The sequence below is a fragment of the Chaetodon auriga genome, chromosome 1 (assembly GCF_051107435.1).
Source record: "Chaetodon auriga isolate fChaAug3 chromosome 1, fChaAug3.hap1, whole genome shotgun sequence".
Taxonomy (NCBI): Eukaryota; Metazoa; Chordata; class Actinopteri; order Chaetodontiformes; family Chaetodontidae; genus Chaetodon; species Chaetodon auriga.
Genome location: NC_135074.1, coordinates 22249058 through 22276338, shown reverse-complemented (window position 1 = coordinate 22276338; position 27281 = coordinate 22249058). Strand labels below are relative to the sequence as shown.

Sequence of the window (27281 nt, the reverse complement as noted above, 5' to 3'; positions counted from 1 at the left end):
GCTGCATAAATTATACCATAATTAAAAACCAATCAGACTGGCGTGGCATTAAAATTGATACAGCTATACAATAAGTGTGATTATGGAATGAATTTCGCAGAGATTTATCTGATGTGAAAAAGCAAGCACCAATTCAAGGACAACACTGTGCAACAGTGGAAATGCTGATTAAGATGTTGATGCAAAAAGCCTTAAAAACATCTGGGTATTTGGTTCAAATCCTGGAATAATGGTGGTTTAAGTAAACTCTGTGAATACAGAGAAGCTCAAACTGAGCAGAAAAGACTATTAACTTTATGTAATTAAATATCCAAATCCAGATATAATGACAGAGAAACATCTAAATACAATAAAATAACATGTTCCTCCATCTAACTTGTACTGTAAATCACAAATACTGCTCTCTTGTTCGTCTTTCTTTCTTCTGCACACCACCACCTCCACCACATAAACCATCAGAATGATTCTTTGTGGTTGTAACATCATATCAAACTTTTACAGCTCAAAGCACATTGACTTGTTGCTTTCATGACGCTTGAAGTTCCTGTTTTAGAGCACAAACCTAAATGTACCACAAAGTCTTTCCTGCTGGAGAAAAGCTTTGGATTAGACCGACATCTAGTGGACAACAGGTGGAGGTGCAGGTTGTTGTTGCGTTAATCTGGTGGAGATGTTTATTGTAGTAATGAACTACTTAGTGTCCAACATTTTTACCATCCACCTTCAAGTCAACTGGTCAGCATTTGCAAGCAGTAAAAGATAATTGCCCAAAACAGAAGAGAAATATCCCACCACAAACTGAAAACACCAAAAAGCAGCTGAGCAAACATGGATTGTGAAGCTCCTCCGTGTGACAGTGCTTTGGCTCTGCTCCTCTGCTTTAGCTTTTATCCTTCATATTTATATTAAAAAATTTTTTGCCCACTTTAAAAAATAGAGGCAATATGTTTGCTAATTGGAGATGTGCATTTTCCCCTATGAAAAACACGTTGATCGTAAACACTAAGTTTGTTATAATAAAATAAATGACTAAGCCTCCCTCTGCGCACCACGCCTAAATTATCACCCTGTGTCCAGCCTCAGCCTCGTGTCTGTGTCAATGCCATTAAATTTTACCATTTTTCTCACAGTCTGCCAGAAGATAATTGGATAAAGGAAAATGTAACATTTGGCTCTGCGGTCATTTCCGAGAGAATGTGAAGGTTAAGAGATGTGGCAGCTCATTTACTCTCCTATGAGTTCCCACCCATTCATGTATTTATCCACAGGTTTTAGTTCATATTTCTTAAGCCATACATTATGTTGTGTTGAGTGTTGTTGACCCTGACAGAAGCAGACATCATAGGCTTTTTGTTGATGTAACGCATGTGTATTCAGATCTTTTATTTAAGTGAGAGTTTCAACACATAATATAAAAAAACACTCCATTGCAATAAATACAGAAATGCAACTTGTAAAAGTATCATCAGCAAAATGTGCTTTAAGTATTAAAAGTATACAGTGTAGAATTTGGGCCTCTCCGAGGTGTCATATTATAAATCTAAAACTTTGTAGAAATTCTTGGGACCTTTCTCAAAATTTTACTTTTTTGGGGGGGCTATGACCTCTGTTTGCCACAAACAGATATCTAAACTAAACCATGTGAAAAGTTTAGAGAGAACATGTCTCTTATGGAATTACTAATAACTCATAGACATCTGAAATTACATTATTTTGTAAGGAGTCACAAGCCTAAACTGTTGGAAACCACTGGTTTAGTCTGTGTGAGCTTGTACAAAATATTAACCTGCAAAGTGAAATGTAGTTTAACAACAAAGTACCTCAAAATTGTACTTCAGTACAGTATTTGAGTACTTAGTTACTTCCCACCACTGGTCTTGTGTGGAGAACATCAGGATTTACTATTTATTTTATAATTTCCACCTTACAAAAAGTAACAGACAGACAGACAGATGGATGGTAGAAAATGCTCATTGTATTTTGAGAGTGCTGTTGGATTGTTGTAACTTTGTTTTTTGTCATTTTGCTTTGTGCGTGTGTTTGCATGTTATTTTTGCTGTGTGTGTGTGCACACATTGCTGCATTACCTCCTCCTGCTTGTGACAATAAGGCAGCCTTCTGATGTGACACCCAGCCAAACACTGTCACTCTGCAGTGTACTGAAGTGTGACCTCCTCAGCGCTGTCTCTACAGCAGCCCGCCCATCATCCACGTGCTGTCTCCCCTCTCTCGCCCTCACTCAGCCCCTCTCCAGTGATCCTCTCCCTGCTCCTGTCTGACACACAGACAGAGACGAGAGGCAGAAAGCTTCTCTTCTTCCCTGTCAACATGGAAAAACTCCCCCTTACCGTACCTCTAAAATGGTATAGTAGAATCTTGTCTCTGCGAGGCTATTTCTGCTTTCAGTCATGACGCTTACATCAGTGGCTCAATTTTTAATTGAGTTTGGCAGTTGGGGTTCATTCATGTGATGCTCTGGGACAAATATGAGCAAGCTTGACACAGTCTGTCCCTGAGTTCACAAACCAGCACTGGAAGAGCCATAGATACACGACATTTAACAAACATATTCACACTTCTCCTTCAAGTAAATGCTAAAACAGGGGGAGGGTAGAGAGATCAGTGTTGTTGTATGCTGACTGAAGGAGGGTTTACATGGGCTGCCTAAAGTGAGAGATAGGTCACACGTGATTGGATGAGGGATGGAACATGTGACTATAAAATGTGGCGCCTGCCTGAATATCAGAGAGGCTCCATACATGTATTTGCACTGAACTATATACACTCCATTATGATGGACCACCTGCTGACTGTGCCTATTTACCTCGTGCTGCTTAAACTTGCAAACCAGAATATGAAACACAATAAACTCAATAAAAACAGAGTTTAAAGTTGTGAAACCACAGTTAGCATTGCTTAGAGTAAATTAAAACACCAACTTAACACCAAACTGTAAAGAGCTGGTGCTTTCCCAGAGTGCTGGGTGTGGTTGGGTTCACCCAGACGTGTGCTCAGTTACACCTGGAAACACATCTAACAGATGTTACAGGTCTCTGGAGTACACCTGTACATCCCTGCAACAAGGGGAGGATTTAAATGCAGGTAAGCAAAAACACAATTTTCAGGTGGTGTTCAGCTACTTTTTAAACCTGCAAAAAAATCTTTGGCCACTGGGGGCAGCAGAGACAAGCTGTAAACACAACACTGACATATTATCACCTTATTGTTTGAAGCTATGGTGAGCTTATTGCAAACCTATTTACATATCTCTCAGACACAAGTAACAGCATTCATTTGGAGTCATGTTTCTGCCCACCTGATGAATGTATGTCCTGTATTCCCTCTCTTTTAGCTCTGTGTTGGGTCTCTACCAGCTCTTATGTTCCCCAGCTAGTCGCTAACTGTGTCTGTGTCCCCGTAGGAAGTACAACATGCTAATTAATCTCAAAACTATACACACAGTCCACATGAGTTCATGTAAAAAAAAAAAAGCAAAATACACAACAGTAGTTTAATAGTCACTTAAATGTTTTATTAACAACATGTTAGCTGAGTTTATTAGCTAGCTTGGTTAGCAGTAACTGATCACACAAATAAACTGGGAATTTGAGGAGCAGATAATCGATGCCTGTCAATACTTTTTGGCAAATATTTGCTACTTTACATACCTTAATGCTACAACATCTAGATCAGTTTCACACTGGCACCAACTTCTTTCTCTTTCTTTAAACAGTGTCTTTATTGATTTTTCATTGTACAAAGGCTGTTTTATTATGCAATACATTACTGTGACCGGCAGCAGCTTTCAGTAGCTGGAGCAATACAGGTGTAAGTAATACAATCAATGATGGCTGAATTTCATTTGGCTACTTCAGTTTCAGCATCCTGGTGGAGTGCATGCTGGCTGACTGTCACACTGTCATGATTTACTGGGACACTTGAACAGAGCAGAGCCATTGTTAATGTGATTAGTCACACTTGTGCTTTTCCTGCTATGACAAGTCAAAATGTCTGAGGAGGAAAAGGCTTATTTGGAGCCGTGTTTGGATCGAAAGTGCAAAGCAAAAAACCTGAATTAGGCTTGATTCTATTTAATGTCTCTTGTTACTGTTATATTACACACACACGCACACACACACACACGCAGAGTCATGTTTCCATCATTTCAGAGGACAGTGCATAGACTTACGGTCATTTCCTGGAGACTGACCTTTACTCAAGTCTTCACCCCAAAATTTATAGAATCACGTAATACTCATGTTCTGTCCCCAAAAAGAAGGCGAGTCCTCACAATGGGACTGTGTAAACAGATTATTATCCCCACAGCACGAGTACTGTACATCCACACACACACTCACACACTTTTGTACATTTGTTGTGCAGTTCCTACATGAACTCAGACCACAATGGCTCACGTCCCATTGTGATTCAACTTCATCCCTCCCTCATCAGCAAAGAATGAGAACTTTCATGCGTTTGTGTGTGTGTGTGTGTGTGTGTGTGTGTGTGTACGTGTGTGTGTATACGTGTGTGTTCTTGTCACCTTCTCTCAGGGTTACGTCTGCACCCTTGTGCTCCTCAATCAGCTCTAATGGATCCTCTGGCTCAGACTCAGCCAGGGCACTGATAATAAAGACACACACATACACACACATACACACACACACACACACACACACACACACACACACACACACACACGAGACAGGGCGGGGCTGCAAGCTGATGCGTCGTGATGAGCTAAGAGGTACAGCGAGAACCAACCCAACATTTTCTTCCTGTCTTTGTCCTTTGTTTCTTCCCTTGTGCTTCACCATTACTGTCCTTCAGCACTGCACCTCCTGCAGTCAGTTTACGTAACTGTTGTAACCAATCATATCAAGAATTAAATCATGTCAAATTTAACACAACTTCCAATGTGTTGTGGCTTTAAAATAAAGTGTTCGTAATTTCTCTCACGTGTGAAATCTCGAGGCTGTAAAACTAACATAAAGTGACATAAAACTGCATTTTCATCAGAAATGACACGTCTTTCCTTCTGTGTCTTTGTGTCACCCACCCCCACCAGCACCACCACCACGACCTCCTCTTTGCATGTGTGTATGTGAATGGTTCACATGGGTCCCATCCACCCTCCCTTGCTCCAACAACATCTTCATTTGGAGAGTGAACAGGTCCCCTGGGGCTAATGTGTGCTTTTGTATATATATGTGTGTGTGTGTGTGTGTGTGTGGCCGCCACATTATTCTCCTCGGTGACTTTCTATGGGATGAAAAAAGAATGACTGTCCATCCAGCATCCTTCCAGTCTTTAGAAAAGAGATGGAACACGCTGTATGGCAGGACAGCGCTCATATGAATAAAGACACGAATGAGATACAGAGAAATAAAGATGCAGGGAAAAACCGACTTTGAAAACATTGATTTTTATATGCTTTAGTAAATGTTGTATTACTGTCAATATAGACAAAGCAGCCTGGAGTCAAACACCACAGTAAACCCTAAACTCATAGAGCAAAGTGATGAATGGGATTATTTTTGACTGCATCAGTTTCTCATCTCACAAAGTTGGTGTTTAAGACATCAAACATTTCATATTTCAATCAGCAGTGAGCTACAGTACAATAATAGTGGAAGACTGGAAAGCTTTAAACTATAAACCACAATCAACACAACAGCAACAGACACTCGAGGTGCTGCAACAGTTTGACAGGAACAAAAAGGAAACAATTTGCATTTCTTTTATCCTCCGATGTACATCTAAAATGTCAGGAGAGTCATTAGCAGTTATGTTGCAATGCGACATTCTTAAAATGAGGAGAAAGCATTGATTCAGTGATCTGGACTGAACATGCTGCACACAGCGATAAGAATTTAAGAATTTGTTTCTTTGCATTAAGGATCTGCTGTGAAGAACCTTTAAGGGGTTTGCAAATTGAAACTCTTATGAAAACTGAACCAAATCAATTGTAAAATACTGTAACAGAAATGAATTGTGTAAAAAATAGTAAAAATTCATTACTGTATTCAACTAAAACGCACATAAAAAGGCCGTGACTGTTGCTCATGCGCTTGAATTTTAAGAGCTTTTTATGTTTCCTGTTCTCAGTGTCTGCAGTGCTGACTCTCCATACATGCAGGTCCAGTGGAACAATAAGATTCTCATTGATCCGCTGGAGCTGACAGCTCCCCTGCACTAAAATCTGGAGGATCTGAGTAACTGTTTGACTCACGGCTCTGATTCCATATCAGTGAAGCTGATTCATGGCTCCGACTCATTAAGAATCAGGGGCTTTGCTGATTGCGGATCGGTCGCCTCATTCCTCTGGTGAGTCCCAGACGGTCTACCTGCAGCCGTCTTGAGTGGAACAGAGCTGCCTCTATAATTAGGTTCTCATGGCTGATTCGATTACAGCAGCCGCTACATTCATTTTGCTAAAGATGTTCCTCAGCTGCTTGGAGGGACTAATGGAGGAGATGGAGAGATATACGGGAAACAATTAGACATGACATTATCGTATGGTGTGTGTGTTTGTGCATGTGTCTGCACTCGTGAATAAAAAAAGCTGCATGTTTGTGTCAAAGTCAAAAATGTATTTTCCTCCATCTTTACGTCGATATGCCACTCACATACTTTCACGTATCTCCTTCTGAAACCTACGCTGCTTGTTTTTCTTCTCCCCTCCTTCGTCCCACGCCCTGCTCCAATGTTTCAATTAACTGCCGTGCAATTAAATTACAGGGGACATTACTTAAGAAGGACATAAATAGTGGCCTGTTGACGTGCTGGTGGTGTCTCAGCTGCCTTGAGTCACCCTATCTGGAGCCTGATGCACTGTCTCATGCTCTGCATTATGTTCAAATCACTTTTTCACTTTTTCTGGGCTCCCAGTGAGAAGCATTAAGCCCCCCCATCCACTCAGAAATGTGTTCTGCATATTATTACTTTGCTTGGATGTTTGACCTTCACTGTGCAGAAGGATGTTGTTGCTGTTTTTGATCTGCTCAGCAGGGAAGGTTTGTCTGAGGCCACCTTCAATCTTTGAGGCGTGCAGGTAGGAGCAGGACTTTGTGAGATCACAACAAGTCTGGAGGCCAATTGTGGTCAAGTTAGCAGGTGATATATTTGTATCCAGCAGTTAAAATGTTTGCATATTAATAGATTCTGGATTTTTCAAGGCAGCGAGAGAGAGAGAGAGAGAGAGAGAGAGAGAAGAGGTGTGAATTTAAGATTTTTAACAAGATGATTGAACTTCTGTTCTGGAAAAAACATCAAACTATTATTCGAAGCAGAGCAAACAATATTAATGTTGCTTTCCAGCCTGCGTTTCACTGTTTTTCACTCTGAAATAGTGCTGACAGGATGGGGCAGGAGGTGTTTGGAGCTTCACTCAGATGAAAACTCTCCGGGGCTGAAGCCTCTACCCCATTCAAGTCGCTGAAGTGACATCTGGTCACGGAAATCACCTTCTTAAACGTCATCACCCATGCATGGAAGTTTGCTTTGCGCTTGTATAAAGTTGGGTGACTTGTGAGAGACATTAAAAAAAAATAAAAGAAATAGTCAAAATTGAAGCAGCAGAGGTTGAGAGATCTCGGTTTTTTATTTGCTAGATGAGTCACGCTCCGAAAACAGTCGGATCTCTGAAATTCTCCTCATGCATTTTAATAATATCTTTAACTAGATGATCCCTGCCAGGCAAATTCCTGCCTTTCAAACTCCAACTAAGTGAGTTAAAATGAGATATTTGATAAAAATTTGCTAAACAAGATCACTTTTTATGAGTGCAAATTTAAAAAAAAAAAAAAAAAAGACATTTGTCATCACAAATGACATTTCCAGCAACCACTGTGATGCCTGGACGGTCACCTTGCTTTGAGTCCTCTCTCTGAAGTTATGCCTGACTCCAGCACATTACAGATGTCTATCTGAATGCTCTGTCTGCTCGCTGTAATCTCATCTCCTCATGTACTCATTGAAGGAAAGTGCTCTAGTGGGACCTTGATTCCCAGAATTCCCTTTTATCGCTTAAGGTTGGTCTGGGAAAATAAGCCGGATAGCTGCAAGAGAAAAAAATGTAGCGAAGGAAACAGTTTTTTTCTTCACATGTTTAAACAAATTGTCTGTCCGTGGGCCAGAGCTTAAAGTCTGGCTGGTTCTCCTTCTGGGACCCAATTAAAGGATCTTCCTTCAGATCAAGAAGGAAAGTGAGACTGCGGCTGTGTGAGAGGTTTGGAGGGGTAGTTTTCAGTTTGCATGACCGGTCCTTGAGGTTTCTTGATAAATGGAACAGAAAAGAATCATCCTTCAGAGCAGTTATGGGTACAAATAATAAGCAGTAATAATCTGGCCAAATACCAATGACTTCTGGAAAGGCATCATAGGACGTTCTAAATATATCCAGCAGTTATGAATGAACAAATCTGTTTTGGTTTACGTCCAAATGCTCTCCAGAAGAGACCCCTACGCAAAAACCCTCCCCCAACGATTGCCTTCTCATACCTAAGGCCGTAAATAAATGGATTGACTTTTGGACAAGCGGCAGTTTGCTTCATAATTGTTAATCATCATGAGTGCTCTCTGAAGTACTTTCTATGAATGGAGATGCGACACTCTCTCTCTCTTCCTCCACCCTCGTGTTCTTTTTATGGGATTGGTCTTAGTTCTCAAGGACGTCAAAAAGGACACCAGCGATGGAGGGAGGAGGCGCAGCGGACGGGTGGGGCACCTGCGTCATTCCTGCGCAACAGGGTTGGTGGACTTAATACCAATGGGCGCCAGTAAGATACACCCCCTCCAAACTCCACCCAAGCCCATCTTCCCTGCGTGACCACTGGCAACCCCACCCACCCTCGGGTGGCTCCTCCCCGAGTTCCAGACGAGAGAGAGCGCAGCACTTAAGGTAATGTAAATAACCAGAGAGGGAGAGCTATTTTAAGACGCCGTCTTTCACTGTGGCCATGGAGGGGGACAAAGATGCAAGCCAAGCGATTGTAATGTCAGTCACGTTTTCGGACATGTTCTCTTTCTCTGTCCACCGTCCAGCTAGCTGAAGGGCCTGACAGACAAGAGAGAGCTGCACATTCAGTGTAAGCCTTTTTCTGAGGAAAGATGTTTTTTTAAGATATAGATATCTGCTGAGGGGTCTGAGACCTTAACATTAGAAATACACAAAAAAGAAAACGCAGAAACCATTAAAATGAGCTCCAGTGTTCCCGTAAAGCAGAGATCCTCTGAAGAGGCCATGAGAGACATCTGAGGGGTCATGAACTGAAGAGAGAAGCAGAAAAAAAAAAAAACATTTCTGCAACACTAAATTGTCTCTTTGGTCTTTCTTTTTTTAAAGTATTTGTGAATTTTACTTCCTCAGGCCTCTAAAATTATAAACATACAACAATCTGACAGGGAAGGTCACTTGGTTTAACTTTGGTTAAACTTATGCAAAATGACAAGGAATGCCGAGTCATCACGTTCATTTTTAGCTATCACTGCTGCAAAACCCCCACAACACGACCTCGTCCCCGTTTCAGCATCATGAACCAGTGAGCTACAAAAATAATACACAAACAACGAACATAAAGCGGATTTTCAACATGAGTCAGCAAATAGCAAAATGTGAAATACCCATTTTATCTTCTTACAAAAGTCGAATTTATATATATTTGAAATTCTGAAATAATTTCATTTATTGTATTATTTATTTATTTATTGTTTCATCCTTTATGACATCAAAAATAAATAGACATTTAGACAGCACCCTCTCCACCTCATATGAATAAATTTTAACCAGCATTATTTGCTACCTATGTATCTTTTTTTTTTCCTCCATATTTATACAAACATACACGACACCGAGAAAATAATCTGTACACTGCTGTTAACAAAGAACCAGTTGGTAAATGAGAACCTGCCGCCTCGTTGTTCTGCGACAGTCACTCTTTGACTTTGCAAAATCACAAACAGGAACACACACAAACAGCAGCTGAAGTACACTACTGACATAATGAAATCTTTTTGTTCGAGGTTACATTCATATTCAAGTGTTTGTTCAGCGCAGTCTGACCAGAGTCCAGCCACAACTGTGGAAAATTAAACGTATCTCTTCTTATGAGCTTCATTAAGGCAGTTAAAATACAAGGTATCTTTAAATAGTAACTTACACGGATTCTTATGATTAAAACTGACATTAAAGAGAATATTAGCTACTGCTTCAAGTCAACTACCATCACTACTGCTTGTATATTTTCTACTCAGCATGATACATGGGTGGTTTCTTTCTTGATTCACTGTTTATCAGTAATAATTAATATGAGAGCCATGATTGCCTTTCAAAAACTGAATCAAACAAAATTAGTTTTAGGTGTCGGATAACACGTCTCATGTGTTGTACTTTATGCTATTGTGGTCAAAAACCAGCTATTTCAGAGCTACGGATGTAAATTAGGTTACACGTGACATAAGGTTATGTTGATGTGACACACTGAAACTCTAAAATATCCCGTTTTCCATCATTTCCTGTGGTTCATCTATTTTACTTGTACTCTCTGATGATCATATTTTAGAATAACCACAGTACAGGTGTTAAAGTGTGAGTGTGTGTGTGTGTGTGTGTTATTGCTTTTCTCTAATTGGTAGATCCTTCCAAACTATGCTTGTGCTGTCAGTCACTTCTTCTAAAGTCTATTTCATTGATCAAATATTTCACCACGTTCAACATCACTTATCTCCATTTTTCTGCAATTTGATCTGCTTTTTAATTAATGATAAAAAAAAATAAACTAATCAAATTAAGACTCTCTGAGCACAGTGTTCTTTAAGTATATCTCCAAACCAAAAAAAGGATGAATATACAGTACACCCAGCTATCTATGAGTACTATATGAGTGCATGTGTGTGTGTGTGTGATGTACTTCAGCGTCATGTCTGGACAATCAGCAAGCTGCTACACTACGCATCCTGACATGTGGCTGTTATCCAATCACCACCAGCAGGATGTGGATCTCTGTAGTCCCACAGGAGGATGTTTGCTTGTTGTCTCTTAGGCGCTACTTCTTTTTGCAGTTTCTGACAGAGCGGCCGGTCCTCTGGCAGTTCAGTCACGTGTTTGTTTTAATTTTTTTTAATCACATCCCACAGTTTGTCATTCTTCATCATGGTGAGAGGAGTCAGGACTGGACTCCTCCTCCTCCTCCACTGTTTCCGTCGGCAGCGTGTCACGGCGTGTGAAGGCGGCTGCCAAGGTCACGCTCAGTCGCGGTTTCATGGGCGCCATCTCCGACAGCCCGATGTTGTTGCCACGACTCACAAGCGTCGTCTTATCCATAATTTCTCCGCTGTGCTTGGACACCACTGCGTCCAGAAAGTCGTACTTGTGTGAAATCTTGCCGCTCTCAAACAGGTACTTTGCCAGGTAGGAGACGGCAACGTTACCCAAAAAGGAGGCGAGCATGGAGATGGTCTTGAAGGGAAACTTCTGGATGACCACTTCCTCTATTTTCCCTGTCATGTGGTGCATCCGCTGCTCAGTGGTCCAGCCGGGGTAGTAAATGAAAGGAGGCAGCAGCAGGTAGGGTTCACCTCCACCTATACGCAGTAACATGCCGAACAGGTAAGCGGCCACCGAGCCGTACGTGTTGGTGCCTTTGACAAAGAGCACACTGAGCAGCTGGGGGAAGAGGATGACGTAAACCAGGTCTGAGCTCAGGTACCAGAGGCCGTACACTGTCCCGGTTACCAGCGCCATCAACGTGGCAAGGCCGCCAAATACAAAGATAGTGATCCGCATCACCCACATGATCTCACGGTCAGACGCCTGAGGAGACAAACAGGGGTGGGAAAAGGATCATGACATTTGCAGAGCAACCAAAAAGAAGCCAGAAAAAACAAACTCTGACAGAAAAACTGCCACACATGTCCTCACCGACTGCCTAAAGGCAAGCTGGTAGATGTTCCTCGCAAACATGGAGCTCGCGGAAAGGATGGAAGAGTCTGCAGATGACATGACAGCTGCAGAAACCGCTCCAAGGCCGAAAAAGGAGACAAATGGTGGACAAAGGTGTTGGAGGACGATGGGTAGAATCATGTCTGCTTGGTCCTTCTCTTTAGGAGAAACGCCACCATAAGTTGTCTGGTTCCAGTCTGAGAGAGGGAAAGATTTAATCAACAACTACAATGACACATCCGATATTCCCAGCAGACATGTAACATAAAGAAAGAAAGAAATAACCACATGACCTCCAGAGAACCAAAACTTTTCCAGCTTTCCGAGACATTAAGGCCATTTGCAATTAAACATTTGTAATACTGAAATGTAATGAAAATCTAATAGCTTACTCAAATACACGATGAAGCTCATGCATTACAATTTCAAAACAACACCAAACATACACAATCATTCGAAAATTCTGAGCAATGGTGATTTTCTGTCTCATGTTTATAATTTTATGTTAAAACAAGACAAGACAAACTTGTGTATTCAGATGTTCACCGAGGAATTTGACGCCTGAAAATCTGGAGATCAGACCTCTAATTTGGTCCCTTGCCTCAGTCTAATGTAATATTTACACAAGCAGCGTGGTTATTAAACGGATTGCTGCTTCATTATGGATGAGGTGAACCAGCTGCTATTTACCAGGCTCTCTCAGATCTAAGGGCAACATGGACCCATCCGGAGAGACCCCCCCAATTCCCAAACAAATACACTAGCAGCAGACTGTGCATATGCAAGCTCATGCTTCAGCTCTCTAACCTGTGGAGGCCCCGATGGCCCCGATGAGAACGGAGGGCACAGCCATGACGAGGCACCCGAAAGCAGCCAGGAAGGAGAGAACCTGGGCGTAGGTAGCCGAGGAGGAAGACAGGACTCTCTGGAAATACACCTGCCAGGGTACTCCTCCGAGCATCTGCAGCACATTTAGAGAGCAGTGAGTAACAATGGCAGAGCTGAAGCCCAACTCGATTCTGATATGGAAATACTACAAAAATCCCCCAAAACAGGGAAAAAGGTGAAGAAATGTCAGAAAGAGCAACAGAGGTGGTTCCTCTTCTTAGGACACACAGACATACTTTTCATTCAGTTTCTTTTTGCAGAAAAAACATCATGCAGGAACGTCAGAAGGTAGAAACCTCCTTACTGTAAGCTTCAACTAAATAATATGATAAAGAGCTACCTATACTGTAGCTGTTAGTGCATTGATGATCTTTGCCTTATTAACAGAGACTGTGGCATTTTATGGCTATAAAAAGGAATTTTGATCGTAAGTGATTAATATATTGATTATTTATGGGCTTAATTTTGCAGTATTTGTGTACAAAATGTCAAAAAATAAAGACGAATGTCCAACACAGGCTGGACTAAACTTATCACATTCGAAAGGCTGCAACCAGCAAAATTCAGTATTTTTGCTTCTTAAAAGACTTGACTGATGATCATAATTATCACTCGTATGTGTAAAAGCTTACTTGGCAATAAAGCTTTTTCTGATTCTGATTCTGATTCTGATTCTGAGAATTTTCTACAATCAACTACTAGATTAATCATCAAACAGTCTCATCATGATGACATCTAGCTCATCAGTACGATCCATTTCAGACCTTTTTTCCACTGTGAGAGATGAATGACTCGTGGTTACTGTACCAGGAGGCAGAAGTTGTCGATCCAGACCCAGGTGTCGCCCCTCTGGATGCTGCCTGTCCAGGGTGACTGGTACACCTGCTTCACCGCAGTAACAGTAATGTCTGACACTGCCGGGTTGATCAAAGCAAAGGGGACGCTGATCCACTGGAGACAGTCAGAAACAAGTAGACAGTTAAAAAACAAAAACTATAGGTGGTAATAATAATGGTAATTCTGTTTAGCTCTTTTGTCACAGATAAATCTTTGCAGTGTCATGTCATGTCCCTCTGTGCCCTTGGAACAGCATGTGTGACTATTTTTGTGCATAGTTCTTGGAGTGATTTGGCACATTTCAAGTCAAGTCAAAGTACATTCTGTGCGCCAAATACAGTAAATCTACTCTTTTACTGCTTTTCCCTTGTGCTCAGTGTGAACCTACCAGGCCAACAAAGATACAGAAGAGCTGCACGACGTCAGTGTAGGCCACAGAGTAAAGTCCTCCAACCAGGGTGTAAAAGATGGCAATGAGTGCTGAGATAATCACAGACATCTCAATGTTGATGTCCACGATGACACTCAGAGTAGCACCTGAGGTCAGGCACAAACAGATGAGAGGATAAAAATGGCCACTGCGACACCATACAGACAAAAATTCGAACACACTTTGATTTTATAGCCCAGAGGCTCCTTTTGTTGTACACAGAAACGTGACCTTACCGAGGGCAGATAAGATGCCGGCGGACCAGAAGATCTCACCCATGAGTGCAGGTATGAAGAGGAGACCACCCATGCGTTTCCCATACAGCTGCTGGAACGGGTCCAACATGGTGACGTAACCTCGTGAGCGCATGGGCTTAGCGAAAAAAAGACCCCCTGGGACAAAGAGTGGACACGTCACAGGCTGAGAACTGAGGCATCCACCATGAGAGAGGGCCCCTGAATCCAGACTACACTGCCTTTTGGGGTCCTCAAATGTGCATATATGTATTCATGGTTTAATTTTTTCACTGTTATACATGTTTTTAAATTTGCCATCCAACCATAAAAAAAAGATGCCAATCATGTATTGGGTTAATAAGTCATATATTAAAAGATATTAATGTGTGGAAAAAAAATCCCTTGTTCTGCTCCTGCTTATTAGTGATATCATACCTGTAATTTTACATTGTTTTATACGTGATAAACACATGGCACCACTCACCCACAACGAGGCTGAGGGCATATCCAAAGGGAGCTTGTGCCCAAGCCAAGCCATGATCAGGTAGATACACATACTCCGCTGTGCCATTGATGTATCCTCCTCCAACCCAGGTCGCTGAAAATCACACACACACACACACACACACACACACACAATTTTTGTCAAAAAAAATGTCATTACTCTGACATTGTGATTAATGAGAGGCTTTTTATTTTGAAAAAAATATAAATTCACACAATCTATACCGTAACACTTGAAAACCCACGACATAAATCACTTTGACGCCAATGTAAGTCAATTTTGAATCACAGAATTTGTTTTAAAGCTGCTGGAGTGATGTCTTATAAAATGTTTCTTTTTCTACGTTAGAAAAAACATGAATTACCTCACTCACAGCTTATTTCTCACATGTTAAGCAGACCTCAGAGCTAATTTCGAAGTCTTTTTAAACAGTCAGCTCTACTGAAACCAAAGTGTGACTGAGTAATAGACACAAACTTCACCTGTCATGGTAAAGCCACCGACAAACAATCCAATGTCTCTCCCTCCGACCATGATGGTTTCGCTGCGGTCGCTGCCCCCCGCCTCCCCTGAGTTTTTGTTCTTCCATGCTGCCCAGATGCCCACGAACAGGATCAGGAGATAGAAGACCGCGATAGCCACAAGCCCCTCTACATGGATGGTCATTGTCGCACCGGTCTACCGCTAGGAACGGGAGGGTATGGAGACCTGCTTGGCGCACGGAGAAGAGAGGATGAGATGTAAGTACAGTAAAGTGTTTAAAAACAAGCATTTAGTTTTCTGCATACATACAAACATTCTGACCTTTTTTCGTTCGTTTGTAATCCAGTTAGAATTTTGATTTTTGAAAGGTTTTAGTTGGATTAGAGGTCAAACTGACCAAACACTCGCTAAATTGTTTAAATAGAAAATCATGAGTCCAAAAGAAAGAAATTCCTCCACCGATTTAACAGGTTTCATGCGCTCTTGTGGCCCCGAACGCTGTCCTCTCTTCAAATATGACTTTCAGCTCAGTCCAGGTCATTTGTGGTGAACGTCTCTATCATGATTAGTAAAGAGGACATTTATTTAAAGGAAACCTGGAAGCTCGATTGCGTAGTTCTTGTCTATTCCTTCAGGCAAATACATGCATTAAGTACCAGACGTTGCCTAGTTCAAATAAATTTGGAGTAATTCCGGACATAATTAAAAAAAATCAAATTTATGAGAAATGGTGTAAAAATATTAAAACTGGTCCTCTGTTGTGGTTTCTGATCCAACATTGTCTCTTTTCTATCTTTTGTTCTTCTATCCAAACACATGTGCGTAAAAATCAAATTACGCACGCCATTCGTGATAAAAACATAACTTCCCCAAGACTGACGCAGCCTCATCCGAGTAATATTGTAGACAATGAACTGTCATCCAAATAACTCCACTCAAATGAATCAAATACGATCCTCTAAAAAGGCATTTGGAACCTGAACAGTTTACACAAGCTTGAGAAACACACACAAAACTTACCTCAAGTGTTTCTGGAGTCATGTGCTGGGCCACCTGAGGCAGAGAACAGGGAGCAGAACAGTTGGAGGGTTTATGAAGAGCCCCGTTCCCCCTTAACACCGCGAGAAGCAGTTCAATGAAACGATGGTGGAGGTCTCCAGGGTGACTCACTGAGGCTTATAAGGGGGCAGGTGCCGTCAGAAGACCGATACACACGTCAGAGAAACCAAACGCCCGTCTTAATGAGCACCTTGCACGGAAACACGTCACAGCGCTGCGGCTGATATGACTGGAGGAGGCTGGGAGAGATTCCTTTACTCAATAAAGGGGATGGATGTGCAGCTTACTTAAAAAAAAATAAAGAAAAAAAAAACAAGACTGAATGGCATGGCATGAATTCTAATATCAACGCTGCATTTTCCCACATTGCATTGAATAATCAATAATCTGTGGAGGAGTTTTACGCTTCACGTGTCTCCTGCTGCTTCACACTCTGTGCGTAACAGGCGCCTAATTGCGCAGCCATACTTCATGTGGCCTTTAATCCGCTGTCACTGTCGCCCCAGCCGGCATTTTACCTTACGACCGCAATTAACTTTGCTCCACAAAAACAGCTTTTGCACGATTGTGGAGTGGATGAAAACCCACTCCGGTGGTGTCCTCTTTGCTTTGCACTGGAAACAAACAAAAAAAAAAACAGTGGAGAGATGCTTTTATTTACAAAATAACTTCAGAAATGTAATTCTTACCTGTTTTCCTTGAATACATTTTACAGCAATTCAACCTCACTCCAACACCCTCTTCACCAGAAACCATCCATTCTTCTTCCTTTTTTTGGGCCAAACATGGAAGAATTCTCTCCACCTTTGAGCAATTAGAAGTATTTTAAGTGTCCTGTGTCTGCCACTTTCCCTTTAGGATATATATACCAATGAACTGTGTCTGCTTAATGGCCTCTTCTGCCTGAAGTCTTTTAATCTGGGCTACTCTTGTCAAAACTGACAGACATCCAATTAGGACGGATCCTGAGGAGCAGCGGAGAGATTTAACGATACGGTGTGACTTGAAAAAAAAACCCTGCCACACTCTCTCACACACGCACAAAGCATAACGACAGACACGCACAAACAAACTGACGGAGGAGTTATTTGCTAAAGATAGCTGAGGAGTTTAATCATCTAGAGAAAGGGTGACAAGACTGGTTCAACCGCTAGACGCACACAGCGCCCCCTTCTGGCACCCGGCGGGTTCAGCACCGTGGACAGAGGCTCGCATACTTAGTCTCAGGTTTATCTGCTGTAGTTGAAGCTCCACACTGCTAGAAGACACTTGAATTGATCTAAATTATAAAGGCTTAACTGTATATTCTTTTGCGGCGCCTTCTAGTTCCTATTTGAATCTTGATCTATTTACCAAGTATAAAATTACAAATAAATACAATTTTAAGAAGTTAAATAATTAGATGCACATGGTCGACTGTGTAATAATGATGGCAAAATCATCTGGAAGACAGCTGGAAAGGTTCCTAACCAGATGGCTGGCACATGACCGTGACACCTTCTCAAGCCAATCTCTGAAGCTGAGCCGCTACGTGTCTGTGGCCCGAGGATGCGAATACATATTCCTTAACCACGTCAATATATCACAACACACAGGAGATACAAAACATAACGGAAATCGACTGGTTTGCTGCAAAGCATCGTAAGACGAATCCTCTTAGTTTGTATAAATGAATGTTTATGTTTCACCAAAGAAAGTGTTCAGGGTCCAAGGACTCCAGGTTTAATGAGCAGCTGCTGCTGGCAGCGCTCAAGATGATCGTGAGAGAGAGAGAGAGAGAGAGAGAGAGAGAGAGAGAGAGAGAGAGAGATCCACAGATAACATCAGACACACATGGAGCCACCAGAGAGTATCCTTTCCCCAAATCATGAAACAACAATATTCATTTTCCACAGCATTTATTCTTTGAAAAGGAACACATACGATAACACACACAGCTCATTGGACGATACAGAACACTTCTCTGATGCTGAGGTGAACCTGTGCTAAGAGGGTCCTTGTTTTGAAATGGAAGTGTGAAGGATGTGAAATATGATCTCACAGGGACCCTCTTGTTTTTAAATATGAACTGAGATGATTGGAGGATATGAATGTTAAAACTTCCCCGAGTGATTCACCACTCTGAAATGTATTACAGTTAGAAATGGACAGGTTATTACAAAAATAATGTGGCGTAATTAAAGCCACTCTGAGAAGGATTTGAATATTTTAGACTTGGGTGTCCCCCAGTGGTAGTATAAAAAAGACAAATATAAGCAGACTGAGAGTAACACACAGGCCAATTTTCACCGGAAATGCCTCCTTGCAATGAACACATTACAGCACACTGATAAACAACTTTCAGAACGTAGACATTTTAAACTGCCCGATAGCAACAAAAGCACAATTTTCAGCTAAAATAATCAAGTTCTTCATAATTTGAAGGCTTTTTAAAAATTTGCTCTACATGAAATGTACCTGTGAATTTTTCTCTAATTGGTAAATTTGTTGAAACGTCCTGATTAACCATAAATTGACCAAAAACTAAGAGGAATTGTTTTGTCCAGTCCACCGCATACATTCTGGTAACACATTCGACAGATAATATTTTAAGCCATGAACAAAATCCCTGTCAAAACAAGGCATGGCTGTCTTAATGGCAATCAAACATAATAGAATTGTTGACTTGTACAGTCCTGGAACTGAAAGGACTGTAAGGACACTCAACATAAAATGCTGTGCCCTGATACTCTCAGTCTACATTCAGGACACACACTACAGTACGTGTTATTCAGGGGAAATGATTCATTTCGGGAGTGTTACAAGGCGTTTTTGTATTTTCTGATATCTGTGCTGTTTGTAGAGCTAAAAACAATGTTTACAGATGAGACATTTATGAACAAGACTCTACAGAGTATACAAAATAAAACACCATTATTTTAACTCTATTATTATACACCTTTTTGCCTTCAAACTACTCAAAAACAGTGAATCGACCCTCACTTGAATCTTGGTTGAGGTGATGGAGCTTGGCAAACCCGAAAAAGCCACCGCGCAGTCTGATCTCTAAAGAAGTGGTTTTTAATGCAAGCTTTCAGTCAGAGGCTGGAGAAGAGGATCAAAGACTGCATTAAAAACAACTTGGTGCAGATGCTTTTTTTTTTCAGTTGTCTGCCTTTGAATCACTGAAGTACCACAAGGAAATTGTCAGAAACATTTTGTTTGATTACATTTTTTTTCTTTGAGCAATGAAATAAGGCAAAGATAAAAACACCATCTGAAAAATAGCTTTTAAAGTTTGAATCTTTAAGTAAACTTTGCAGGCTAATAAACTTGACATTCACTTTATGACATTCATTTTCTCACTTGTTACAGCTACGTTGCCACAAACAACAATGTGTACAGCAAGTTGCTAGATTCTGAAAAACATTTAATCTTAAATAAGCAAAATAAAATTTCACAGCTACACAGAGCAACATTGACCAGACATGAGCAGAGCTGCATGAACTTTTAGCTGCAGTTAGGATATAGTAACTGTAACTGGCGGTGCGCACTGGAATACATGAAAATGTTTGGTATTTGTCAAACAAACAGAAACTTTGCCTCTGCAGGAAGTAAATGACAGTTAACTGAAGCGCTGTGATGCTCCAAACACAAAGAATAATGTATCTATAGATGCCCTGAAAGACATACAAATAAAAAAAATGGTGCATTTGGCATATTTCCGACATAATTTCTGAAGGACCTTCCTTATAGTTTGTATTGTATGTATTGGCCAATTACTGGCAGATTGCAGAGACTGATGCATAAAACTGCTGATCAGAGCATTTCTCCCCTGCTGTCAGGGTGCAGTGGAAATGAAGACATCATACACCACAGCTAAAACTGTTCATTGTGTACAAAGGGGGAAAGACACTGCGTTTACATCAGTGGTATAATGTAGTGTTTGGAAAGCATGTCGCCCCCTAGGGACGTACCATTTGTCAGACACACGTGATAGTTTAAGGTCTAAAACATAATAAATAACATACCGCCCAACATCATGTCTTTTCTACAAGACATCCCAGGTATTCATGCGCCCTAAAATCAAGACAGCACCAACCAACTTAGTTCGGCACAGCTACAGTTTATCATGATCCCTGTGAGCCCGTCACACAAAGATGCTGAGAAATGGGAGGAATGATGGAAATGGAAATCGAATTTTCCATATATTTAAATGTAGCTGCCCAGTTAGACAGTTGTATTTATGTTTAAACTCATAATGTTTTCATGGAAAATTTAGAGTTCACCAAAGGGAATGTGTTAAAGTTGCTTATTTGTATGTTTCTCACTGCCTCAGCACTGTTGGAGGATGCATTTTTCCTGTCATTAGCGGTGCCAGAGAATCAAATCATGTACTCATTTTTTAAGTCAACCACAAGAATCCAAGACCAATCTAAATGCCACATTAAAAACATTACTATCCCATGGTACCTCGGAAAACAGGGCCAACCTATCTTTGATAAAAGACCGCCACAGATGCTGCTCCTTCCCACGTGTCCATCCTCATGCCCTCACGTTCTCATTGTTTTGATTTGATCTGAAAAAACATGATAAACACAGTTCATCAGCAAAATGAAAATCAATATGACACACTGAGCGTGTTGTTCAACAGTGGAGAAATGGATCATGCTGAGAAGTTTCTATGGATGTTTTGACTCCATTGTAAATGCTGTGAATCCAAACTTATTACTACCTCTGTCCTCCACAGCAGAGACACCTTTAAACCTCTCACAGCCATGCAACAGTTTGTAGATGAAGAAACGGAGTTTTGGACATGGGGAGAGCTCCATTCAGAATATCCCTGTGGCTCACTCAACTACTTCAAGACTAAAGTCACAATAACACAGTAAACACAGAAATGAAGCACTGGGGGAGTTTTTTTTTTAAATAAGATCTCCTACAGCTACACAGTAACACGATAAATAACACAACATCTACAAAACACCAAGTACTCACTGCATAATTTGATCTATTGAAGTATTTGAACGTGGGCATTAAACATTACAAAAAGAAGAGAAGATGATGTTGATGTAGTGGAACAGGCCACACTTTGGAGGCTAATACTAAGTTATGTGCAGTGTATCTATCTACCAGTCATACAGATATATGCAATAAAACAAACATGAACATATGGAAAAAAAAAAAAAAAAACACTGGGAGCGTACTGTGCAGAGAAAACAGTGAGCTCAGCAAAGTGCACTTCCACTCTCATTTACATGAGCTCTCATCATACCTTGTAACCAGTCGACCCCCTCCTGTAAACCTTCTCCTTTCAGAGCGTCAGTGGCACTGAAACATATCAACACATCATATTAAGAAACAAATTGTGACCAAAAGTGACTGAGTACACAGAACTCTGAGTGGCAGCGTGCACAACTGCTGACGTTTCATTTTGTTCCTGTGTTTAAAGGATCAGTGTGTAGGATTAGACATAAAGAGCTCATTTTAAGGTAACACAAACACAACTAATCTTATTTTCAGATGATAATGAAAACATAATTGAATATTATATTGCATTTCTGCCAATACATCCCCCTAAATCCTGCACACTGGACCTTTAATGTTGTATGGTAAACTCATGGATGGAATTGCTAGTCACCATCTCTCTTTAAACAGCTAAACAGCTGTTGTCTGGTGCCTCCTACAGTGGAGGTGTGGGTTAAATACTACAGCAATATTTCACTGTTTTTCTCAACGGCATACAAGGTAAGTGCATAAGTGTGCATGCATGTTCATACCAGATGTGCCAGGGTTTGTCTTTGATGTTCTCCAAACACAGCAACTGTGAGACCTTGACTGAAGACAGGGCATCTCTGACATCCATCTTATTGGCAAAGAACAGGATGGGGATCCTCCTGTGTTTAATATCTGCAGTGAGAGTGATGGGCACGATGTTGGAAGGTTAGTGTTATACACTGCTAATGTCAAACCAAGACAACTTGAAGAAAAACTTCAGAAAATAGGCTACTGGCAAAACAAAATGTGTGCTCATTTTTCAAAAATGGTTAACACTCATCTTTCTATAGTGCTCCGTTTAGACTGAATATCGTGCAAGCAGAAGACACAAATCTTAGGTCAAAAATTACAGTGAATGTATGCAAACCTACCCGGGTGGTTTAGTAATGTGTCCAGTTCTTCTTTGGCTACTACCATCCTCAGTTTGTCTGCGCTATCGATGACAAATATGATAGCCTGGCCTTCCCTGAGAAACACAAGGTGAACAGAACCATCAACATGAACATAACCAGCCAACATTTGGGGTGTTTTTTGGAGCACTGGCACACTCACTTGTAGTAATGTTCCCAAAGGTTTCTGTATCTGCCTTGACCCGACATGTCAAACACTGTGAATGAAAGGCTACAACAGGAGAAGACAGAAAACATTTGTGTGCTCATTCCAACTGTACAGGGTTGAAGAAACAAAGCAGGTTTGCTGTAAAATTACAGAAATTTACTTGAGAAGAAATATGCAACTGTGGGACAATGGCACATTTTATTTTAAATGTAAAACATGTTGTTTTATGATGAACCTCTACCTGGACGTCTTGAACTTCTCTATGCTGAAGCCAATAGTTGGGACAATGTCTTGTGCCTGAGCCTGAAAGACAAATTCAGCATACTGTAAATAAAAACCTAAATATGGGGCACAAATTCCCAACATGTCTTAAATTCTCTGCAAGCTAACCATAGATGTGCTAGCTAACCATACACAAGTGATCTGTAGGCAATCGTAAGAACAACATATAGATGATTGTAGGAAAACAAAGGCAGAAATATTTAACGTGGATGAGCAGGATAGATGAAACCCCATGTGCATCTGTCTGAGCGAATAACATTTCTCACTGTAATGCTGCATCCCTTTAAAAAGCAGTGCATAGACTTACATTAGTGGGCTTGAGGTGGTTGATGATGGTTGTTTTTCCACTGTTGTCCAGACCAAGACAGAGCACATTCACCTCCTTCTTCAGCCCCAGCCATCCTGCCAACTTGTCAAACAGCCCCATTGGCTGTCTGACCCACAAGAAAAGGTCATAAATACTGTAACAGGTTGAAAATCACAGCTGCATCAGCTGCCCTAGAGGTTTACATCAGCACCTCCACTGGAGCAGATATCAGGTAGGCTTAGCCCTGCACTTTCACACTGATGTTGCTGTGGGTAAAAGATGTTAATATGTACAAGTAGCTACTTCGACAAAATGTCACATTTACCCCCAAAATAAAGTTTTGGTTGACGTTAAGTGAACGGACTCCTGCTTTGGTTGGGGGACAAATCTCTCATCGCGTAACGTTAACTCCACAATTCGCATTTAGCTAACTAGTTAGCTAATTAACATGCAATCTGTCCTAACATGGCATTTAAAGCACTTTAATGTTAGCGTTAAGAGAAGCTGTTCGTTATTATTAGCTAACAGAAACACGGCTCGTTGCAACAAATAACGTTGGCATTATCTCGACGACTTTTATTCGCTCACAGTAGCTTAAGCTAACATACTTAGTGGGCTCTTACCAGGTTCTAACGTATTTAACATTCGCTAACAGCTATTTAATCTCTTGTTGTCAATGTTGCTAGCTAGCCTTAGCTAACGTTTAGCCACTAATTACCTTAGCTTGCTGAGTTTACACAGGCAGTATGTAACGTCAGACAACTGCTCTGCGACACTTTATATTACCAGCTTTACAAGACAGCCTCAAATATGAGATAATATTAAGTTAACATGTCTGAAGCGTAACTTAGCTAGCTTAACGTTACAGCTAAAACGCTAGCTGGTGACGATATCTTCTATTATCCTTTAACACTGTTTCAAAGAGCTGGATTTTACCTGTAATTTAACCTTGGGATCTTGCTCACAGGATGTCTTTAACGCTCCGTTAAGCTAGCTAAGTAAATAACCAGGATCAAACCAACGTTTCATTCATTTCTCTTCTACTCTCATGCTCTGTAGCCACTAGAAAAAGCACCGAGCTATTTACACTGTGTTGCTGGGAGACCAGTGTGCTGACTCAAGGCTGCCACCTACAGGCCAAACAAGGCTACCTCTTCTCTGATGCTGTTGTCTTATGAGAGCAGGGGGATTGTAATGTTTTAGTAACTCTAAATGATTATATACAAGTCATATGGCACGACAACGATATGGCAGAGTCAGTAACAGCCATTTAAGAATCCTGATCAGTGCACTGTTTCATTGATCGGCTGCATAACTGCATGGTGGCAACATACGCCTTCCAAAAGAGGAAGATCAGGTGAATCAAGGGAGTATAAGAAATGGAAAAAACAAAACAAAACAATAGACTTAAAGGATCGACAAAAAAAGTGAAAAATCCATATGGAAAATTCAAGTAAACTTTTGTCAGTAAGTGGAGCGACATATGTCTGAAGGCTGTTTGCCTTTCATCTTTAAACTTCCACAAACAGCCGTTTGACAAACTCACCTGACAATTCTTCATGTCCAGAAAACGTGTCTGTCTCTTGAGTGACAATTAAGAGGATGCTATTATCGTGCACGTGTGTGTTTGAGAGAGTGTGCATCCATGGATACCCCTGTGTGTGTGTGTATGTATGTGTGTGTGCTAATGTGCATGAGCAATACTGATGAACAGCCTGCTTTGAAGAGAGATAGATACTCAGGCCTGAGGTGGTTAAAGTCTGAGAGAATACGAAGTATTAAAATAGGGTTGTTTATTAAGGAACAAACATAACGAATAAAACATACGACTTTCACAAGACTTTTTGTACAAGACATACTGCATTATCATGAGGATAGAACGTATGTTTCTATAAAATCTTTTGACATTCAGCGGTCTTCAGTTCAAAAAACATGATTGTATTTACCATTCTGTCAATCTTTATTTCTGGTGAATTATTACATTAACCAGCTGGAAAGGTTGTTGTTAAAATCACATACTGTACCACACATTACCATACCTTACATCCTATCCACATCTTCTCCGGCCATGAGGTATCAAGACTTGAGACCATTCAAAGTCAATAGAAACCATTGGATTGTCACTTGGAAAGAGAAGAGGTATCGGTGAACACTTGAATAGACACTAGAGAAAAGGAGTCCTAAATTCAAGTGAATGCTTGTATTTGCTGAGATCACAAAGAGACCGCATTTGGCCAACGCTGACAGAGGTTGGTTGTTGTGGAGGCTGTATTGATAATGATCCATAAGATGATGAGTGTGCATTAGCTAGACCCACATGTGGCCTAGCAGCGGGTCGCTCTCACATGAGCAGCGTGTGGTACCTGCTACACCTAACAGTCTGGTGTTTGTGCAATTAGTTGAATGACGATGCCGAGGAACTCTGGACTGTTTCCAGCTCTGTGTGTGCACACAGTCTGTCTTTGTGCAATGGTCTCACACTTGAAAGCCACTCTGTTGGATGTGGTGAAGCTGCAGGCGAAGAGACTGTATGCTGCTTATGATTCTCCTCTGGTGACCGATCAAGCAGATCCCGATGCGCCTGATGTCGCTGGAGGGGAGAAGAAAACCATCATGACAAATGTGCAATCAAGCTGTTGATGTCTGTTTAACCTGCAAGAATCATACTGGGAAAACTTTAGAATATGAGCGATAACCATATTTAGTGTAGCAGGACAAAATACAGTAATACTAAAGAAAAAAGTAATATTGTTGATTTCTGATTGTCCAGTAAAGGTATATCAGGGTACACTGATTAAGCCAGGACACATACATAATATTAAAGCATCACCAGATTTTAAAAAAGAGGGTTACAATACTGTAACTGTACAGATATTTTCTTAACAAAGCTTAATAGAGGATTCAATTTCAATTACAATTACAATTTCACCATATTTCTGCTGCTTTGATGCTACTCTGTGTCCTTTTAGTGTGCTCTCAGATACTGTAGCTGCACTCTGTGTAATTTGGCTTCACTCACTCTATACTCATGGTTGAAATGGAATCCAGTGTTGTGTATCCTGCTGCAAGAAAGTTGTTCTTATACTGGCTCATCTTGATGGAGTCGAGCCAGTCGCCGATAGAGATGAAAAGAGGGTAGTCTGGCATGTCCTCTGGGGAGTCAGGGAAACTGAGATGACAAACAGAAAGTTAGGGAAGAGAAAAACAAGGGTTAGCACACCGTTGAATGGGGCAGTAAATATTCTTCTATAGTCGTGTTAATAATATTAGAATAATGGTTTCAGTTGATTGTATGAGGTCTGGTATGAACATCAGGAAAAAGCAGGGATAGCTTTAACATCTCAACCTTGTTGCTGTCCTGCGTGCTATTGAAAAACTCTCTTTAATGCAATACAAAATCTTTTTCGACATGTTCACATTTCCTTAATGTTTGCTTAATGTTTGCCCTCTGGCTTTGAGATTCTAACAAATAACACATAAACACAAATATAAATGCAATGCTATAAAGGAGCTGAAAGTGTTACCATGCGGTGATGGTTGATAGAAATTAAGATAAATAATTATCCACTGTGTGCATCTAAAAATGCTTCAAGTCTGTGCAATATGATTATCATGCCCTACTGAAACTGAAAGCAATGGCTGCAGTAAGGTGCTATAGCGTGCTTTAGATAGTACTGTGAAGTTTATGCAGCCTGTAGTTCACGGACTAAAACAATCAAAACCTCCAGCATGGTCCATTCACACTGAACCTTTACCTCTGCTCATCATTCACCAGAGGGAGCAGACTACTGGGATTGATGATGAGTTTGTCCAGGAAAGAGAGCACATTGTTGAAGCGTGGACGCTGGCTGGCCTCCTTCTGCCAGCAGTGCAACATCAACTGGTGCAGTGTCACGGGGCAGCCCATAGGCGCTGGTAGACGGTAGCCTTCTTCGATCGATAAAATGACCTGAGATGAACAACAGTAAGTTAAATACACACCACAAATCTTTTTTGTG

General features: G+C 41.0%; 3 protein-coding genes across 7 annotated transcripts in view; all 3 read right to left on the bottom strand.

Moving 5' to 3' along the window:
- Nucleotides 1-9705: 9705 nt before the first annotated feature.
- Nucleotides 9706-16435, bottom strand: slc5a7a (solute carrier family 5 member 7a). Of its 2 annotated transcripts, XM_076738077.1 has the most exons (9): nt 16341-16435; nt 15320-15545; nt 14817-14930; nt 14333-14488; nt 14055-14203; nt 13637-13780; nt 12749-12902; nt 11921-12138; nt 9706-11812 (listed from the first exon to the last, which is right to left on the bottom strand). In XM_076738077.1, exons 2-9 carry the CDS (start codon nt 15501-15503, stop codon nt 11141-11143), a joined length of 1791 nt encoding a protein of 596 aa, XP_076594192.1. In that variant the 5' UTR covers nt 15504-15545; nt 16341-16435; the 3' UTR covers nt 9706-11140. The 2 variants fall into 2 exon arrangements, with proteins under 2 accessions (XP_076594192.1, XP_076594185.1); XM_076738070.1 differs by lacking the exons at nt 15320-15545; nt 16341-16435 and having other exon boundaries at nt 14817-14898.
- Nucleotides 16436-18260: 1825 nt separating this feature from the next.
- arl6 (ARF like GTPase 6) lies at nt 18261-24392 on the bottom strand. Of its 3 annotated transcripts, none has more exons than XM_076730147.1 (9): nt 24220-24389; nt 23284-23410; nt 22936-22997; nt 22689-22757; nt 22508-22602; nt 22139-22268; nt 21634-21689; nt 21357-21369; nt 20759-20937 (listed from the first exon to the last, which is right to left on the bottom strand). In XM_076730147.1, exons 2-9 carry the CDS (start codon nt 23401-23403, stop codon nt 20904-20906), a joined length of 579 nt encoding a protein of 192 aa, XP_076586262.1. In that variant the 5' UTR covers nt 23404-23410; nt 24220-24389; the 3' UTR covers nt 20759-20903. The 3 variants fall into 3 exon arrangements, with proteins under 3 accessions (XP_076586280.1, XP_076586262.1, XP_076586271.1); XM_076730156.1 differs by having other exon boundaries at nt 23284-23406; nt 24220-24333; XM_076730165.1 differs by lacking the exon at nt 21357-21369 and having other exon boundaries at nt 18261-20937; nt 24220-24392.
- A 671-nt stretch (nt 24393-25063) lies between these two features.
- Nucleotides 25064-27281, bottom strand: part of LOC143320458 (ephrin type-A receptor 6-like) — a 52309-nt gene continuing 50091 nt past the window's right edge. For both annotated transcript variants that reach the window (XM_076730134.1, XM_076730125.1), the window contains 3 exons: nt 27039-27232; nt 26303-26452; nt 25064-25873 (listed from right to left, as the gene is read on the bottom strand). In XM_076730134.1, the coding sequence (XP_076586249.1) occupies nt 25759-25873; nt 26303-26452; nt 27039-27232 (459 nt within the window). In that variant the 3' untranslated portion in view covers nt 25064-25758. The remainder of the gene's footprint in view (nt 25874-26302; nt 26453-27038; nt 27233-27281) is intronic.

Coding starts and splice junctions, on each gene's coding strand:
- slc5a7a (XM_076738077.1), bottom strand. CDS start 15,503: ATGACCATCCATGTAGAGGGGCTTGTGGCTATCGCGGTCTTCTATCTC. Junction 14,931..15,319: donor CGGTGGCTTTACCATGACAG/GTGAAGTTTGTG, acceptor TGTGATTTTCAG/CGACCTGGGTTGGAGGAGGA. Junction 12,903..13,636: donor TCGACAACTTCTGCCTCCTG/GTACAGTAACCA, acceptor AATGTGCTGCAG/ATGCTCGGAGGAGTACCCTG.
- arl6 (XM_076730147.1), bottom strand. CDS start 23,403: ATGGGGCTGTTTGACAAGTTGGCAGGATGGCTGGGGCTGAAGAAGGAG. Junction 22,998..23,283: donor ACCACCTCAAGCCCACTAAT/GTAAGTCTATGC, acceptor TTTGTCTTTCAG/GCTCAGGCACAAGACATTGT. Junction 22,603..22,688: donor CTTTGGGAACATTACTACAA/GTGAGTGTGCCA, acceptor TGTGTTTCTCAG/GGAAGGCCAGGCTATCATAT.